The 18942-nt window shown below is 39.7% G+C and overlaps 1 protein-coding gene across 1 annotated transcript in view; it reads right to left on the bottom strand.

The window, feature by feature from the left end:
- HELB (DNA helicase B) overlaps positions 1-9043 on the bottom strand; it is a 43429-nt gene extending 34386 nt beyond the window's left edge. Inside the window, exons 1-3 of the mRNA XM_056798431.1 lie at positions 8065-9043; positions 4823-5209; positions 3848-4020 (exon numbers count right to left, since the gene is read on the bottom strand). Of these exons, the coding sequence (XP_056654409.1) occupies positions 3848-4020; positions 4823-5209; positions 8065-8401 (897 nt within the window). The 5' untranslated portion in view covers positions 8402-9043. The remainder of the gene's footprint in view (positions 1-3847; positions 4021-4822; positions 5210-8064) is intronic.
- Between the last annotated feature and the right edge of the window lie 9899 nt (positions 9044-18942).

The following is an 18942-nucleotide window of genomic DNA, read 5'->3' as shown; positions in this document are numbered from 1 at the left end:
CTGTCTCCAGGATCAAATAAATAAAATCCTCGACTGGGTTTCTGAAGTTCTTCATAACTCGGTCTCTTCCTGCCTTTCCAGTCTTCTTACACTTTTCTCCCTTCCACATAATATAGAATCCCCGTCTTTTTGTGCCTCACACAAGATAATCCATCTCCCAATTCTCCATTCTCTTTGCCTATTCCCTAGACTTGAACTCTTCTTCCTCATTCCATCTCCTGACTTCCCTGAGGTCTCAACTAAGACTTACTTTTGCAAAGAAGTCATTCATAGCTCCTACTATGCCCCACCCACCCTAATGCCCCTAACCTGTGGGCTTTCTTTACATCCAGATCGGAGAGAGATTGTTTCAACACATGACATGGCCCTTTCCTATGTTTGCCGGTTTCTCACCCTTTACTCCCCTTCACAATCTCTCTGGTCTCCTCGGCACTTATAAAGCAAATGAAGGTCTGCCAAGCACTCCCAGACCTCATTTGATATCTGTAAGGATCTGATGTGGTAGGTTCTGAATGTGTTGTTACCCTCAATCAACGAACGTTATCAGTAGATACTATTAAGTCACACTGTGTTAAACCCTGGGAACATAAATAAAAAGAATAAAACAATCTCTTCTCAAAAGAAGCTTACTTTCTAGGAGGGGAAACAATAAGGCCATACAAACAAACAAATAGGCATATATATATATATATATATACATATATATATATATATGCATATATTCAAGACATAAATACAGAATAAAAACAAATAAATACAGAGTTGTTCACCTAAAAATAATTAGGGAAAGAGAACTCTGGCTGGTAAGGAGTAGGCAGTTATGGGGAGGACATAGACATGTGAAAAGGTATCATGTTGCTCAAAGGACTCTTATAGGTAGACAAGTAAAAAGTGCCATCCAAGCACAGAGAAGTAAATGAATTGTCCAGGTCCTCTCTGTCTTTATGGCCCAATGCTCCTCCCATTATATCACACAGCCTCTTGTCAGCTCTCAGATCCTAGAATTGTGGTCTATAAATCTACCCATTCCTTAGCAGACCTCTCTCACCCTTTGTATCTGCCAGTCTTGCTCTCCTAGGTTCCTAGCTATTCTTTTTTCCCCTCTCCATAGTTCTTCCCAAACAAATTTCTCTCCCTTTTTCCTCATTTACATAAATATACAAATAAAAAACTCGGTTATTTTATCTTAAGTTTTTAAAAAGACAAATCCAACAATAAAATATTGTTGGAAATAGTCAAACAAGATGGATTATAAAACATTATTTTATGACCAATTTTCTACCAGTGTTGTATGGCCATGGAATAGAACAGTATCCAGAGAATTTAAAATCAGTACCATATAAAGGGCAATGGAGGGTGTAAAAATTAAATTTAACTCTCCCAATTGTGAAAATGAAATTGATTAACTCTTTCCTGATTGTTATGATTAAATTAACTCCCCTGCCTATTTTTTAGATTTAATCACCAAAAGTATCAATACCCCATTCACACTTGAGCGGGGGAGGCCTGTGACCCACATGTGCAATAGTGGGTGATGAATCAGAATCAAACTAACTGCCCCTGGGCAGTCCTAAACAAAGCTTCGACTGTAATGGTAAACGTAAAAGTGGAGGAAGGCACAGGAAGTGACACAAAAGAAAGTGTCTTTAAAAGGGAGTTAAAACTTCCTGTAAGGGTTTCTGACTTCTTTGGAGTTCTGGGTTCCAGTTGGAGGTTGGTGAAGAATCTGCTGACTGGACCTGAGAGCTTTCCTGGTAAGACTGTTCTTAAATCTCTCCCTTTGAACGTGATGAGTGATAAGAGTTGACTCCTTTCCTGGATTTTCTGAAGAGACTAACCTCAGGAGAGACCTATCCTCAAGAGAGGTTCCCTGCATCTCCCAGGTTCTTGGCTCAAAAGCTAAGACCACTCCAGCTAAGGACAAAATTCCCCTGCCTGGGTTGAGTCAGGGGTCAGAGCAAAATACTTAAGAGCTTAGGCTAGATATCTTACCCTATCCTCTCTCTGATTTCCTACTTCACTCTTTCTATATTTTGTAAATAAAATCTCTTTGGTTCATAGCAGCACTCTTTGTGGTGGTCAAAAATTGGAAAATGAAGGGATGCCCTTCAATTGGGGAATGGCTGAACAAATTGTGGTATATGTTGGTGATGGAATACTCTTGTGCTCAAAGGAATAACGAACTGGAGGAATTCCATGGAGTCTGGAACAACCTCCAGGAAGTGATGCAGAGTGAAAGGAGCAGAACCAGGGGAACATTGTACAGAGACTGACACACTGTGGTACAATCGAACATAATGAACTTCTCCATTAGTGTTAATGCAATGTCCCTGAACAATCTGCAGGGATCTAGGAGAAAAAACACTATCCACAAGCAGAGGACAAACTGTGGGAGTAAAAACACTGAGGAAAACCAACTGCTAGACTACAGGTATTGAGGGGATATGACTGAGGAGAGACTCTAAATGAACACTCTGGTGCAAACACCAACAACATGGAAATGGGTTTGAATCAAGAACACTTGTGATACCCAGTGGAATCACACGTCAGCTATGGGATAGGTGTGGGGATTGGGGGGGGGGGGGAGTGATCTTTGTCTCCAATGAATAATGCTCGGAAATGACCAAATAATGTTTAAAAAAAAAAATCTCTTTGGAATTTCATAAAATTCCTGGCAACCCAATTCTTGAATAATCCAGTCCAACCTTTTATATAAAACCCCTTTTCTCCCCCTCACAAGGGCACAGTGATTGTGAGGAGATTGGAACATTTAACCAATGAAGAACTTGAAAAGTGAAAAATCAGGAAAATTAGTGATAAAAAAAGGCAAGCTGATCCTGAAGCCAGGGTAGGAAATGTTGAGTCAGTGCATCATTGGCATCTGTGTCAAAAGACACAGAAAGAAGCCTGTAGCACATCATTTATAAGCAGCCAATATTAAGGGTCACACAAGATGAGTGGGCATCTGCATTACTGGATGAAATACCCAAGTTAATGAAATCACAAATCCAATTAAGTATTTGAGAGAATCCCAAAGATCCCCAATCATAAAACCTGCACAGGATCTTAAAGGTTTTCTGATCTAATGCCCTTATTTAACAGAAAAGAGGCAGATAAATTCAGAGAGGGTAAATACCTTTCACTTCCTTGTTACCCACTTCTCTGACCACACTATCTATGGCACCTCCCAAGCTTACCCTGAAGCCTCATTGTCTCAGAGATGTGACCATAGAAGGCAGCTTGACACAGTGGATAGAACCCTGGCCTTGGAGTTGGGAAGAATGGAATAAATTCAAATCCTGCCTGAAAATGCTTATTACCTAGGTAGCCCTAGCTAAGTTCAGCACTTGGCTCAGGGATGTAATACAAAGTAGGCTCTTAATAAAATGCTTATTGACTTAACTTCTTTCTGCCTCAACATACTCATCTGTAAAATGAACATAATAGCTACCTCACATTAGCGTAACATCTAATGAGATAATATAAGCAAAGAATTTTACAAATTTTAAGGCACTATAAAAACACTATAATCATTAACATATTATTCACAAAAGCTATGTCTAAAGGGTTCCAACATGGCAAGTCATACCATGTTGAAAAGTTTTGAGTTTGGTTCCAATGTCAGATGGAATGGGTGTTATTTAAGGAACAACGTAATCAAACAGAGGTAGTGGATGGCAGACTAGCTGTTGAAGGATAAACATATTTTGGCCATATCAACTCTATGAAACAAAGAAAAATTAATGGCTCTTTTCACAGTCCTGACAAATCTTGGTCCAGTTTTAACAAGTATAAAAATTATCACCAGCAATAAGTCTAGCCACCCAAGGGTTTGTATCCTACTTACTCTACTAAAGCCAAGTTTCCATGGGCAGGTATTTAGGATCTCTTCCAAGTTCCTGTACAAGCTCTCAGGATGTTCCAAGTTCAGAAGTTTGTAAAAATGCCGTGGCAGAAGGACTGGAATGAACTCCATTATTCTTGGAAACCTCAATGCTATCATTACAATTTTTAAAGCAACTATAGGAAACCACAAATAGAAATCACTTAAAACAAAACATAAAAGAGTTTTACAAACAATCATCATCAATAGGCATCAACTTTCCATTTGTTAAAAAAAGACAGCAACATTCAGAATTGTTTGATTAACACAACTAGGTGAAAAAAAATCAAAATTAAAGATCGCTAAAGATAACAGTGGACTTGTTCTATTCAATGTCACTTTGGTCACCTGAAAATTTTAAGTTTTCATTTTGCAAATTTAAACCAAATTATATTTTATTTAAAGCAGTGATTGAAACTTTTTTTTTCCAGGGCTTTTTCTCTTCCTATTCTTTTCCTCAATATAAATGACTAAGACTCAACTACAACTAATTTATTCAAGAGATTCAAACAATTTCTATCAGGTTTGTGCACTTAATTCCACAAAAAGAAAAGCATTCTTCTAAAAATTAATTTAAATATACATATGATCACTTATCATCTACTTGAACTGTTCAATAGTTTTCGTTGATTTTCTGGTTCCAGATAGTTGACATTACTAAATAAATGACTTTTGGTTATGAAGTTTTACTGTAATGAGACAACTAAATCCATTTTCCATTAAAATTTACTTTTGATTTTCATATAACTAGATATCTTTCCAAACTAGATTGTCCCATAAGAGTGACACTTTTTCTTCCCCTCAAAAAACATTCCAATTTACATGTTATTCTTCCAAAAGTAATGCTGTATTTTATGTTATGCAAATAAAAGCTGAAACATCCCTGTCCTGAGAAGCTGTAATGGCTCAAACGGAATCTGACGTTAAATTTACACTTACTTGGAATTTTGCTTAATATACTTTTATTTTGATTCTCCTGTGAAGAACTTCCATCTTTTCCCCGTGAAGACACTTTTTTCCATTCTTCAAAATCTCTGAGTGCTTCTTGAAGATTTGCAAAGCTCAAGTTGCAAAAACTTGAATATACCCACATTAAAAAGTTTTCTATAAACTCATTTGGAAATTTACAAGTCTGAAGAAAAATCGAACAAATGTCTTTTCGATCGGGTGGTAAGTCTATCAGTAAAAAGTAAGATGGCAATCCAAAAGCAAAGTATCGGGATCCCACAGGTTTTACTCTGACTTTAACTTTCCACCAAGGATCAACCAATGGAAAGCGTCCAAACACGTGATACTCCTTTGAGGTGTTTTCATCTTTAATTACAACTTTTAAAATAATAAACATGAGTAGGATTCATTATGAGCTCATTTAAGACATATATAACTAAACTTAAATGTTAAAGTTATTTTTTAAATGACTTTATAAATTCAATTAACTTTAAGGTCCAGCAAAAAATATACAAAATTTGTCACTCATCAATTTTTATCAGACATTCCCACACTATATTCAGCTTTTCCAATAAGCAAAACAATCTTTAAAAAAGGCTTTTCACAGGAAAATGAGAATATGTATTTGTGTGTATATATGTTAAAGTAAATTGAAAATAAATATTAAATGAAGTTCATAGGATCATGGTTTTGGCATTCAAGTCCAAATCACTCAGTCATTCTTTCCTCTTGACCATAGAAGAGATTTTTTCAACTCAAAATCCATTAGGTTTAACTATGACTCATTTTACAAATGAGGAAACTAAGGATCAGTCAGATTAATCAACTGTCCCCAAACCAACTTGTCTCTCTAACTTCCTTATTTGTTCAGATTCCCAAAGTCTTAGCGGTTCTAGGCTTTTTGGTCCCCTTTACTCCACACCCAATCTTGTGGGTGCTACCTCAACAACTTTTCCAGCTAGCCTCTTTTCTCTTTTTTTACCACAATTCTCCAAGATTCTCATTACACAGATGATTTTCCTTGTAGTGTATCAGTTTTCTCCTCTCTCCTATCCTTTCAAACAGCTGCTGAAGTGATCCTCTAAAAGAATCAGATGCTTGGAGAAGGTTCAGACATATCCGCAGACATTAGCTGAAAATAGGACATCCTATGTTTGGCATTTTGGAGGCCTTCAGAATCTGGCTCTATACTATCCTTTCAGACTGATTGCAAATACTTCCTGCCTCCCTTCATACACACATGCTCACAATCTTCAGCTTAATGGGTAGACTTGTTGTTCCTTGTACACCTTCTTCCAGGTCCTGCTTGAGTCCCTTGGCACAGGCTGTGTTTCATGCCTAGAAAGCATTCCCTCCTCACTACCTTTTAGAAATCTCCCTTCAAAGCTCAGTTCAAAGTCCATCTCTTCAAGAGTTCTTTCCTTGAAACCTCCCTCCCAAATTAGTTTACATTCAATTTGCATTTTTTAGGCCTACACTGTTCTGTGCCTCAGAATCTAAACTTCTGGAGGGCAGGCCATTTCCTTTTGTCTGGAATATATAAGACCATAAATAATTGCTTTGTTGATTGACTAATGTTTGTTTTGCTTAAAGTCAGAGACCAAAATAACAGTACAGTGATTCAAACTTACACCCTCATCTTCCACTACACCAAAATGACTCAAGTGTCCTTGAGCAAGGGTCAAGGGTTAGGGTTGGGGTTTGGTGCACCTCTCTGGGTCTATTTCCTCATCCATAAAATGGGGGACCTGTATGAGATCCTTTCCAACTTCACAGGGATTCACTACAAGACACCAGCAAATGTGTCCATGCTCATGCCTTTATTTCATTCACCATTTCTTTCCTTTTTTCAAACCTATCTTTTAAAAAAAATTAACCTATCTTAGAATTGATACTTTTTATTTTTTTTAAACCCTTACACCTTCCATCCAAGGCAGAAGAGTGGTAAGGGCTAAGCAATGGGGGTTAAGTGACTTGCCCAGGGTCATATAGCTAGGAAGTGTCTGAGACCAGATTTGAACCTTGGACCTCCCATCTCTAAGCTTGGCTCTCAATCCACTGAGCTATGCAGCTGCCCCCAGAATCTATATTTTTAAAAGAATTTTAGAATTCTTTAACCTTCTTAGAATTGATACTTAGATTTTTTAAAATCCTTATGATACTAATTAACTAAATAAAACACCCATATGATACTAAGTATCTGGTTCCTAAGCAGAAGAGCCAAAGGGTTAGGTAACCGGAGTTAAATGACATAGCTAGGAAGTGTCTGAGTCTAAACTAGAACCCAGGACCTCTAAGCTGGGCTCCCCACCCAAGAGCTGCCCCTTATTTTTTTTAAACTCTAATCAGGAAGTTAAACAGAAAAGCACTTATCAAGTGTTTATAATTTTAAGTACCTTACTTACACTAGGAATACAAATCAGTTAGACATTCCCTGCCCTAGAGGTGTGTACATTCCAATAAACAATGGAAAACTTTAAATCTACAGGAAGACTTCAGGAATGGATGCCCTTCCTTTAAAAAACAAACAAACAAAAAACCTTACCTTAGGTTTTAAAATCTATACTAAGTATGTGGGTGGGTCAAAGTAGAGACCTGAAAAAGTCACCTGTCAAATGTCTAGCAAAGGGGGAACTAAATGACTTGCCGAGGGCCACCCCAGCTCAAATTTGAACTCAGAACCTCCCATCTCTAGACCCGACTATCCAAGGAGCCAACTCTCTGCCCCCTGGGATGCTCTTTCATTGGAAAAGAAAGCCATGGAAGGGAGTATCCCTAGTTTTATCACAAATAAATCCATCAGGCAGACGCCCCACCCCTTCCAAGCTAGGTCCCTGGCTCTCCAGAGTGACAGATGCCCTCTCCTCCCTACCCCGTCCCGCTTTTCCAGCTCTCCTTTTACATGTTCCTGTCAGCCTCTCTCTTTATTGAGCCCACGCAATAAGCACATAATAAGTGCTCCGCTTTCAATGACAGTTATATAAACAAAGGGGCTCTCCACATGCATCAGATGCTCATCCGGATGGGGCTTTCCTGGGCCACCTCTCTCCGGAGGGTCCTGGCTATAGCGCGGCCACAACCCATTCCCGCCCCCCACTCCCGCTTTTGGAGATGGGGAAACTCATCATCGCAGCTGCCAGATGGTAGGATTTGAACTTGGGTCTTGCTCCCCGCACCCCCACAGCTGCCTCCTGGCAAGCCCAGACCTTCGAGGTCCTTCGGACCTGCTTTACCTGGGAGGCGCGAGGGGAGCCCGCCGGCCTGCACGCCGTCGCTCAGTGGCTCTTCCGAGTCTACGAAGGGCACCTCATCCTCCTCATCCTCTATGTCCAAGTCCTCGTCTTCCTGCAGCTCTTTCTCCGGCAACAACTGCCCCTGCAGCACAAGCCGGGTCTCCATTCTCTGGGTCGTGAAGGCAGAGTTCCGGAGTCGCTCTACAGCCCGAATCAAAACAACCGCGGAGCACGCCAAAACTGCCCGGCCAATCAGCGAGGACGCAGAGACGCCCTGCCAATCAGCGAGCGCGGCGTGACCACGCCTTCTCCAGCCGACCCAACACCCACTCACCATCCTTTCCTTGTTCGCCCGAAACTCGATAATCCAGGAGTTTTTACGTGTTTCCTAGTCTGCAGCTTCCGCCTTGGAATAGAATACTACCGGGAAGGCGGGTGTTAAAATACCAAAGTAGATAAGAGGCCCCGCCCTACCTAAAACCCCACAGACGTGGGTCGCAGTTGCCAGAGAAGGAAGCAAATTAAACAATCCTTTCCCTCAACGATCTTACATTCGTGTGGAGAAAACAAGTGCTTGCAACACCGGGACGGATAGAAACTGAGACGGAAAGAGAAGAGACGAAAAGAAAGGGAGTAGGAAGGAGAAATGGGGAGAAGAGAGGATAGATAGGGATGCTTAGGTAGAAAGGAGAAAGGCGGAGGGGGGTAAAAAGAGAGGAGGGTTGTCCCGGGTTTGTGGGGGTAAGGGGAGCAGGGTTTTGTCTTGGCTAGTCATCCATTTCAGTAAACTAAATAAATACCTCTTCGGCCAATACACACGGCGGCGTCAGAGAATGTGCGGACAAATCCGAGGTTAAAAATAGGGAGGAAAACTGTCTCAATCCCAATCACCTGCAGAACCTAGAGGACTTAAATTCAAGTCTTGACCCTGGGCAAATCGCTTCATCAGGGACTGCAGACAACTCTTAACACAATGAAATGTACCGAAGTTGCGAGCCTGCGTGGGTAGGAAGAGTTCCTAACCCGGAAGTTCCCCACAGTACTGGGGAAATTAAGCAAGCTAATTCCAGACAAACCTTCCAAGCCCTCCTCATGCAGGAAGTTCTTGAGAAGGGTTGTAAACCTTGGTGCAGAAAATCTTCGGACTGACTCATTCCCAGAGTGCTAGAAAAATCAGATCAGAAGGCAGAGAATGATTCTGAATTAGTTTTGCCTAATTCCCCTAATCTTAACTGTGCCCAATGACTAGTTCTGAAGGAGAACAACCAAATCTAGTGAACACAAACCAATTCCTACATCTTACTCAAGATTCTGTGAACTCATATGATCAAGTTGTTGCCCCTCCACCCTTAAAAATCTCTATCTCTTTGAAGAACCCCAAACACCAAGGTGCTCTAGGGGAACCCAGATTGCAATCTTTAGCACCAGATTCAAGACCTTTTATTGTGATTCCTTTAATGCATTTTTTTTCAGGGTGACATATTTGGAGATTCTACCAAGATTGAGGTCTCTTGTCTAGCTTCTAACCCTAAACCTCCCTAACCTCCCACCCCATATGGGGCCAGCAGAGACCTCTTGCATTTCACCCTGGATTTGATTTCACAGATTGGCCTGGGTAAACAAATTCAAACTTCTGACCTTATCTCTTTTTGACTTGAGTTTTTGATTGCTATTTAATCTGTGGTTCTGCTAAAGACCCATGGGCAGGTTTCAGATCCTTTTCTGACAGATTCTCTCCTCTCCCCCCAGCCCCTTTAAGGGATGGCTGTAGACTATATGTTTTAAAATTGTGGTCCCTATACTTGCTGGTATCTGATAATGGCCCCCCACTTTCCAAAGTCTCCACCCCTTGAACTCTCTCCCTGGCTCTAGTTAACTATCTCTTCCAATATTGGAAAGGTCTTTAGATTGCTTCCAATCCAAATTCGTTCGGGTCCCTCCCAGTCTTTCTTTCCCTCCTGCCTCTCTCCAGAGAAGCAGTGTAGGGGATATGGTCCATTGGGACTCCAACCCCAGCTGCCTCCTATGGGCCATCTTTCAGTTCTTTTGTGAAGCATATGTGACCACTTGTTATGTTTTGTGTTTGTTATTTTATGTATTGCATATATATATATATATATATATATGTATATATATATATATATATATATATATGTTGATATGTCCAGAACAATTCCCCAAACTTAAATTGAACATAATTTACAAATCTCAATTCAAGGTTCAACCTAACCAGAATTTACTATCTTAAGATCAGTTCCCAAGTAAAGTTTCAGTTAGTTACCCAAACTGATTCTTTCTCACTGCACTTTGTAGCTAGCCTTATGTGAACCACATTGTCCCCTCCAGTAGGACTGCTGATGGGGGGGGGGGGGGGACAACACCATTTGCCTTTTTAACTTTCCAGGCTGCCAAATATTGGTAGAGAAAGTAATGAAAATATTCCAGTAGGGCTGTAGTAAAACTATCCAATTTAGCATCAGCTAGGCTCAATAATTCTTCAATTCACTTCTTGTAGGTTGTCAAATTCCCCACTGAAGCTATTTCAAGCTTTTTTCTAACCTCAAACTGTTATGGGCAGGGAGGATACCTTTGGGGTTTGGGAAGGATGCCTTTTGCAAGCATGCAAGACTCCAAAACTTAGCTTAAAAACAAAAAAGAGACTTATTAATTTAGAAAGTAATGTTGACAGTGGCCAGGAGGATAGCAAGGTAGAACAGTAAGATGGGGAGCAGTTCTTTGGGGGGACAGCATGAAAGGAAAGGCTGTTCCCCCAGATGACATCAGTTCTGGGGATTTTATACTTTTTACAACAGAGTTAGTCACTCAGGCATGAGGTGGGGTGATCATACTGGGGTCTGCCTGGGGACATAAAGATTCCTTAGTTTTAGGGAACAAACAGATGTCTGATAGGATTGAGGTGTGGTCTGAAGGTGCATCTTTCTGTCCATCTAGAGGACGATCAAAGGAAAATAGTCATCTCAGGACCCTAGAGGGGTCATTGGGTGTTTTTAGGCTCAGAGCCAGGAGGAGGCAAAACAAGGGAGTTTCCCTGATAATAGTTGGCCTGGGTTTCTGGGGTACAGTGCCCATGTCAAAACTTCATATACCACCACTACTTACAGAGTTCCTTCATCTTCCCTGTGTCCTTTGAGGAAGAGATATCCCTGCCCCTTTCCAAGACAAACCCACCATTCCCATTTGTAAATCTTGAAATCTCTCAGACTTGTGAATGTTAAACATTTTCCCATCGGGGAATTCTTAATTGGAACAAATTCCCTACTGAGAAACATTCCCCATTTGGATGTGAGAACTCGCCAGGATCAGAAATGGGAGGACCTCTATTCCACCCGTACTTAAGACTGCTTTAGGGCAGAAAACTCCTTGCTAAACAAAGAAAGTACTTGGATCCATGCTTATGGTGGGGCAAGGAGTTCTTTGAGTCAGGCCTGTTTTTAGAATTGATACAATGAGAAGCTAGGTACCTAAAAGGGTCAGGCATGTTTTGTCTTAATGAGATTAGTTGACTCAGCTGTGTTTTCACTGGTTCAGACTTACTGAGGAGATTTGTCGACTTAGCAGGAATTCAGATGGGCAGTCCTTTGGAAAACGTCTACAGTGATTGGTAGATGTAGGGACTTAGGGGAGGTGACATGGGAGAAAAACCCCTATATAAGAAAAAGCAGAATCTCTTGAGGATATCCTTTTGGAGAAAGCCTTTTGGAGGATCTCTGATGAGGACCGCTTGGGAAGAATCTCTTGAGAGAGGCCTTTTGGAACAGTCTCTGGCTGGAAGGCTCTCTGGTGAAGTCAGCTGAGATGGAGCTGGCCTGATGTCACTAGAATCCTTGTTTAGTCAGACCTTGTGGTGAGTGTTAAAAAACTGACTGATTTCTCTCTTAAGACTCAGGTCTAGGCCATATTGGCTTGAGGCCCTTCATACTTATTCCTTTCTTACTCTCTCTCTCTTTCTTTGATTACTCATTGTATTGTTAATTAAAATCTCTATAAAACCCAATTGACTTGGGTATTTGAATAATTGGGAATATTTCCCTGGCAAACACCTTATATTTGATTTAAAAACCAAGACACTGTAGTGAAACATATTTCTGTGGTCAAATTTACTCACCCTCTCTTATATCTATCACAATTTATATCTTCCACCATTTTAACTCACTACAGTTTAAGACCTCAACCATTTTAAATCTCACACATTCTTAGCTCTTCTAGATACTATTCTATCATCATCCCTTTTCTTTGACATTTTCACTTTTTCCCTCTTTACTACTTTACATACCCCTTGCCCCATATACACACCTTGTGATTATACTCAGTTATTCCTCTTAATTTTCAAAGTTTTAAATTCAAAAGTTTTTCTTCAACTTCACCTGCTAAAATAGGGGCTCTTTGCATCAGATAGATCCATGAACTTTTAAAAAATCATTATTTAGATAACTGTATTTCAATATATTTGGTTTCATTGTAATATTATCTATTTTATACATTTGAAAATATTATTCTGAGAAAGTGGTTCATAGGCTTCACCAGGAAAGTGTGGGAAATAGTAACCTTCATAAAAAGGCTTAAGAACCCCTACCCTAAAAACTACTACTCCGTTTTCATTTTCCAACTTATTTTTTTTCTTAAACCCTTACCTCCCATCTTAGAATCAATACTATGTATTGGTTCTACAGCAGAAGAGTTGTAAGGCCTATACAGTAGATTTTAAGTGATTTGCCCAGGACAACACAGCTAGGAAATGTCTGAGATCAAATTTGAACCTAGGACCTCCTGTCTTTTTATCCACTGAGCCACCTAGTTGCTCCCTTCCAACTTCTTTTTTTTTTAAGAGTATTATAACCTCTTTTCCACCCTCTTAATTTTTAGCCCTCTAAAATGTGACTTCCACCTCTGCCAAACAAGTTTTAAAAGCCTTTACCAAGTATCTGCTGTGTACAAAGTATTGTACCAGATGGTGGGAACCTAATGACAAAAGTGAAAAGCAAATTAAACCCTGTCCAAGAGGCTTACGCATTGGTAGGAATTAGGGTGGGTGGAGGGAGGATACAGTTCAGAAGTAAACAAAAGGTAACTTAGGGATACAGGAAGAACTAACAGTTCCAGGAAATCAGGAAAGTTTTCCTGTTAATTTCACCTCATGTGAACTTGGAAAGAAATTAAGGTTTCTATGATTAGGTTGCCAGATTGTGTGAGTTCAGGGAAGATCCAGAAAGGGTCTGGAGAGTTTGAAGAGGAATGATTGAAAAGTCTAGAAAGGAATGAATGCTGCAGCCTCATCTTCAAGAGTTATAAATAACAAAGTGAATTTATATTTTTTTCTAAAGGCAGTAGGAATCATTAAAGAGTCTGAACAGGAAAATCAGTTCTTCAAACCTGTGCTTTAAATTTTTTATATTGGCAGCCATGTGGCAGATGGATTGAAAAGTGGAGGACTAGTAACTTGAGTTAGGAAAACCAATTATGAGTTGGTGACAAGGGACTAAACTAAGGTGGTGGCTATTTGAGTAGAGAAAAGAGAATGGGTAGGAGAGAGTGTGGAAATAGAACTCATAAAATTTGGTGGAAACGGGACAAAGAAGGGTTAAGGTTAAGTTAAGATTCTGAACTTTGCTAACAGGAAGATTGACGGTATCATTAACAGAAATCAAGAAATTTGGAGGAGAGACTGGAAAATAATAAGTTCTATTCTGGATCTTTTGAATACAAAATACCTATGAGATATCTAGATGAAAAATTCTCATACATAAATGAAAATGAAAGATTGGCATTTCAGGGGAATAATAAGTGGTGAATATATAGTTTTTGGAATCATCTACATAAATTATTGAGCCCACAGTTGCTAATGAAATCAAGAGAGGTCATAGAACAGGCAGAGTCTCAAGGACAGAGTCATGGAAAATAGTCATTGGTATACTGTAGGACACAGAAAAAGATCCAGCTAAGAAGACCAAGAAGGAGCAACCAAATGGTACCAAGAACTGGTCTAGGGGCTGGGGCTACAAGTACAAAGACTGAAATACCTACTCACAATGAGCTTAGTATATACAGCATAAATATAAAAATAATAAATATACACATACTCTATATATGTATACAAAGGAAAGCACCAGCAATTGAGAGAGGGTCCCAAAAGGCTTCACACAGATGATGGTGTTTGAGCTGCATCTTAAAGGAAGAACTCTAAGAAGCAGGTCAGGAGGGAATGAATTCCAAGTCTAAGTGATGGAGACAGGAAATAAAGTGAGTAGGGAACAAAGAAAGAAGGCCAGATGGGACCAGATCAGGATGAGAGAGAGAGAGACAGAGAGACAGAGAGAGAGAGACAGAGAGACAGAGACAGAGACAGAGAGAAAGAGAGAGACAGAGACAGAGAGACAGAGAGAGACAGAGAGACCCAGAGCTCAAAGCCTCTGCCAAAGAGCCATGTCTCCTCGAAAAGAAGCCTGCAAGAGGAAGTGAAGCGAATATGTGGACTTTTTTTTTACATCACTTCCTATGTCTCACATGTACCAATGGTAGCTTAAGCTTGACTTAGGACAGCCCATGGGGTCTATCAGTTGTTTCTTATTTGTCATTTGCTAGCACATTTCTGTCATAAGCCATACCTCCTCAACACTTAATCCTTAAGTAGGGGTGTAGACATTCCTGTTAGGATTTTTAAAACTAATCAGGGCATAGAAAATCTAAAATTCACACTGAGTCTGCTGAGGAGAAGGTATAGTCTTTGACTGGGTCCAGATCCCATGAAACCTCTCTTTTCACTGACTCCTGATACCTATCCTCCCAAAACCTTCAACAAGTGGACAGAGATTGAGTAAGAAGAAAAGTCCACAAGAAGAAGGCATTCTCCTCTCCTGAACTGAGGCTTCTGCTGGGTAGAGCTAAAAGTCTGGGTTCAGCACCTTGAACCCCTCAGGGGTGTGAGGCTTTTGAGCTCAAGTCACCTCAACTTTGGGAGAAAGGGGTTTAAACAGTTAGGGACCCCTCCTTCCTCTTCCCTTTACCTTAACTTACTCCCTTTTCCTCACTCCACCTTGTTTATTATCTTAGTAGAATAAACTTGTGATTTGATTATTAACTGGACTTAAGACTGAGTGAGGGACATCTCAAACTGAGCTGGGAGTGAAGTGACCTCTCTTCACTTAAGAAGAGGGGCTTTGCTGAATAGCAACAAAGTGATAGAGGGCAGGCTAGGTGAGGGCAGGCTAGGTGAGGGGCCATAGTTAAGGAAGGTTGAAGGGGAAAACAAAACAGACTCACCCTCCTTCTCCTTCTGGGTCAACTTTAACAGAGATACCTCCTTTGCCCTGTCTTGAGGGGGAGAGCACTCTATTCTCCCTCTTTGATTCTTTACCAATTGACAAAATACCCTCTATTACAGAAGACTCCTCTTCCCAAGTTCAAATCTAGCCTCAGATACTTACTAAATGTGTGACCCTGGGCAAATCATTTGACATTATTTGTCTCACTTTCCTCATCTCTAAAATGAGCTGAAGAAGGAAATGGCAAACATTCTAGTATCTTTGCTAAGAAAACCCCAAATGAGGCCACAAAGAGTCAGATATGATGGAAACAACTAAACAACAAAAAAAGTAGTTGGGAGAAGGGTACTTACTACCTGTTGTGAATTTTAAAATTACCCCACCCTAATCAGACCATTCTTTAGAAGATCTGATTTAGCTATTTCCTGATCAATAACAATGGAGATACTTGGAATAACAGAATCAGGTCTTGGAAACTCTACATTCTCCACCCTACTCAGTGTAACAAGATTTTGAAAGGTCTGCACAAAACTCAAGATTTAATCATCTGAGGAGATGGCCTTCAACAGACATGTGCAAAAAAGAACAGACCTCTGGGTGGTCCTAAGTCAAGCTTGAGCCACCATTGGCACATGTGAGATTCAGGAAGAGGTAGAGAACAGCCTCTAAAGTTCTCATGACTTCTTGTGAAGAGGGCTAGAGTTCAGTTTGATCCTGGAGCTTGGAGGAGCCCCGAAGGCAGCTTTCCTTCAGATCAGTCACGTGAGTGATAAGGACTGACCCCTTTCTCTGCCTTGGCTCTCCAAGGCCTTAACGCCCACTTTGGCTTAACCTGAGCCAGAGTGGTTTTGAGTTAAACTCCTTTCCTTCTCTCCCTCTCTCTCTCTCCCTCTAATATTTTCTTCCTCCTGTTGTAATTAAATCACCATAAAAATTTGGTAGCTGACTTGGGTATTTTATTATTTGGGATTTCCCTTGGCGACCATTTAAATTTAGATTTTTTCAGTCTCAACCATAATTTCACCCTTTACACTGTCTATGATAACTTCTGGCTTCAAACTTTCTCCTTTTTTTAGGATCCATTGCACTAAAAAACATTCTCTGTCTTTTAAAGTAAACTTTTAAAAATAACGTTTGTCAAATGAAAATGTGGAAATCTGTTTTGTGTGATAAAACATGTATAACCCAGATTTAATTAATGCCAGCTCCAGAAGGGGGAGGGTGTTAAGGGTAAAATTAGGGTTGTTGACTGAATATATTATTTTAGTGGTTGGCAGGGATTTAAATTCAATTCCAATAAAATACTCAAGTCACTTTGGGATTTTTATTATGTTTTAATTACAATAGTAGGAAAAAACTAAGAAGAAGAAAAAGAGGAAAGGGCACAAGATTTCCCCTGGCATAGCCTAAACCAAGGGAAGTTAAGAGACCTCAGCCAAGGGGCCTTTTCAGAAGATTAAATCTAGCTCAGCTTCCAGCCACGAGGCCTCCTCCAAGATGAGGAGATTCCTCAGAGGATAGTGCCTTTCAGGAGGTCAAGGAAAGGAGGAATCAGCCTTGGTTTACTCACCAAGGTCACTCAGGGCAGATGCCTTCCCTAAACCATGCTACAGAGCCAAATGCCACAAACACGCCAAAACACAGCCCAGAGCTCCCAACTTCGCTGAGAGAGAGCTCACAGGAAGTGGCACAAATTATATAGGCAGTTCTTTACATCACTTCCTGTGTCTCACAGGTACCAATGGTAGCTTAAACTTGGCTTAGGACAGCCCAGGGGGTCAGTCAGTTGTTTCTGATTTGTTGCTTGCTAGCACATGCTGGTCATAGGCCTTCCTCCCCAACACTTAATCCTTAAGTAGGGGTGTATACTTTCCTGGTTGCTAGAATTCTAAAGACTAAGCAGAGTAGAAAAATTCACAAGGGAAACAATTTGGATCATATAACTTTGGATAACTTCTATGGAAATTTGTTATTACATGTAATTGATAAATAATAAAAATAAAATAGAATTAAAATAACTTGTCAGAAGCAAAACATTTTTGAGGATGGACAAAGTGAAAGGATAAAGAGACTAAGATAAACAGGAGGAGAAAAAGGATGGAGTGAAATACACAATAATCATAACTGTAAAAAAAATGTATAGCAAGCTTCTCTGATAAAGGCCTCATTTTTCAAATACATAGAGACTTGAGTCAAATATGTAAGAATACAGATCATTACCTAATTGATTATTGATTAAAGGATATAAAGAGGCAGTTTTCAAAATAATTAAAAGTTTTCTACCGTCATGTGAAAAAATGCTCTCATCACTATTGATTAGAGAAATGCAAATTAAAACAACTGTGAGGTACTACTCCACACTTATCAGCTTGGCTAATACAATAGAGAAAAGGAAAATAACAAAAGTTGGATGGAATTTGGGAAAAATTGGAATATTAATGCACCATTGGTGGAGTTGCGAACTATCCAACCATTCTGGAGAACAATTTAGAATTAAAACAAAGGTGCTATAAAACTGTATTCCTTTTGGCCCAGCATTATTATTCCTAGGTCTATATCCCAAAGAGATTTTTAAAAAGGGGAAAAGATCAATTTGCACAAAATTAGTTATAGCAACCCCTTTTGTGATGACAAGAAATTGGAAATTAAAGGGATGCCTATCAATTGAAGAATGGCTGAACCAGTTGTGGTATATGATGTTGATGGAATACTATTGTGCTATGAAAAGTGACAAGCAGGATGATTTCAGAAAAACCTAGATAGACTTTATGAATGGATGCAGAGTGAAGTGAAAAAAACTCAGAGAACATTATATGCAGTAACAGCAATATTGTAAGATGATCAACTATGAAAGACATTGCTATTCCCAGTGATAAAATGATCCAAGACTATTCCAAAGGATTTATGATGAAAAATGCTGTCCACCTCAAGAACTGGTAATGTCTGAATGCAGATCAAAGCACACTTTTATTTATTTGTCTTTATTTTTCTAGTATTTTATTCTCGGTTTTCTTTCACAACATGACTAATATGGAAATATGTTTTGCATGACTGCGCATGTATAACTTATCAGATTGCTTGCCTTCTCAGGAAGCAGGAAGAGGAGAGAAGGATGGAGAGAATTTGGAATTTCAGAAAACAAAGCATGTAATTCAGAAAAAAAATAAAAAATAAAATAACCTCTGATTTCATTTCAAGGTTGTAGTTTGGGTTGGGTGCATAATAAGCCCCTGTAGGGAAGAAAGACCCCTAACCTCTTATACTTGATTGGATTTTAGTGATAGTGATAGGTTTAAGATAATCAATATTGTGATTCTAAAGTGATTAGTGTAAATTCCATTATAATCTCAATATAATTAGTAAAATTCATAATTTTTATAAGGATTTCCAACTAAAGCATAAAAACTGCTTCTAAGGGGATTTCAAACCCCTCCCTAAACTTGTACTTTCCTTTTTCATAAGACTCTGACCATCTGAGTCTCAGGTCCTGATATGGTACAAACATCATGCATCCTTCCCTGTTTGAAAATAACCATCCTTCCCCCAGATCAGATGAGTCTGAGGTAATGGTCAGTGCTATCTGTACAAATCAGGGTAT

Source organism: Monodelphis domestica, chromosome 5 (genome assembly GCF_027887165.1).
Source record: "Monodelphis domestica isolate mMonDom1 chromosome 5, mMonDom1.pri, whole genome shotgun sequence".
Lineage (NCBI taxonomy): Eukaryota > Metazoa > Chordata > Mammalia > Didelphimorphia > Didelphidae > Monodelphis > Monodelphis domestica.
The sequence above is the reverse complement of the archived record's forward strand: the minus strand, read 5'-3'. Positions and strand labels throughout refer to the sequence as shown.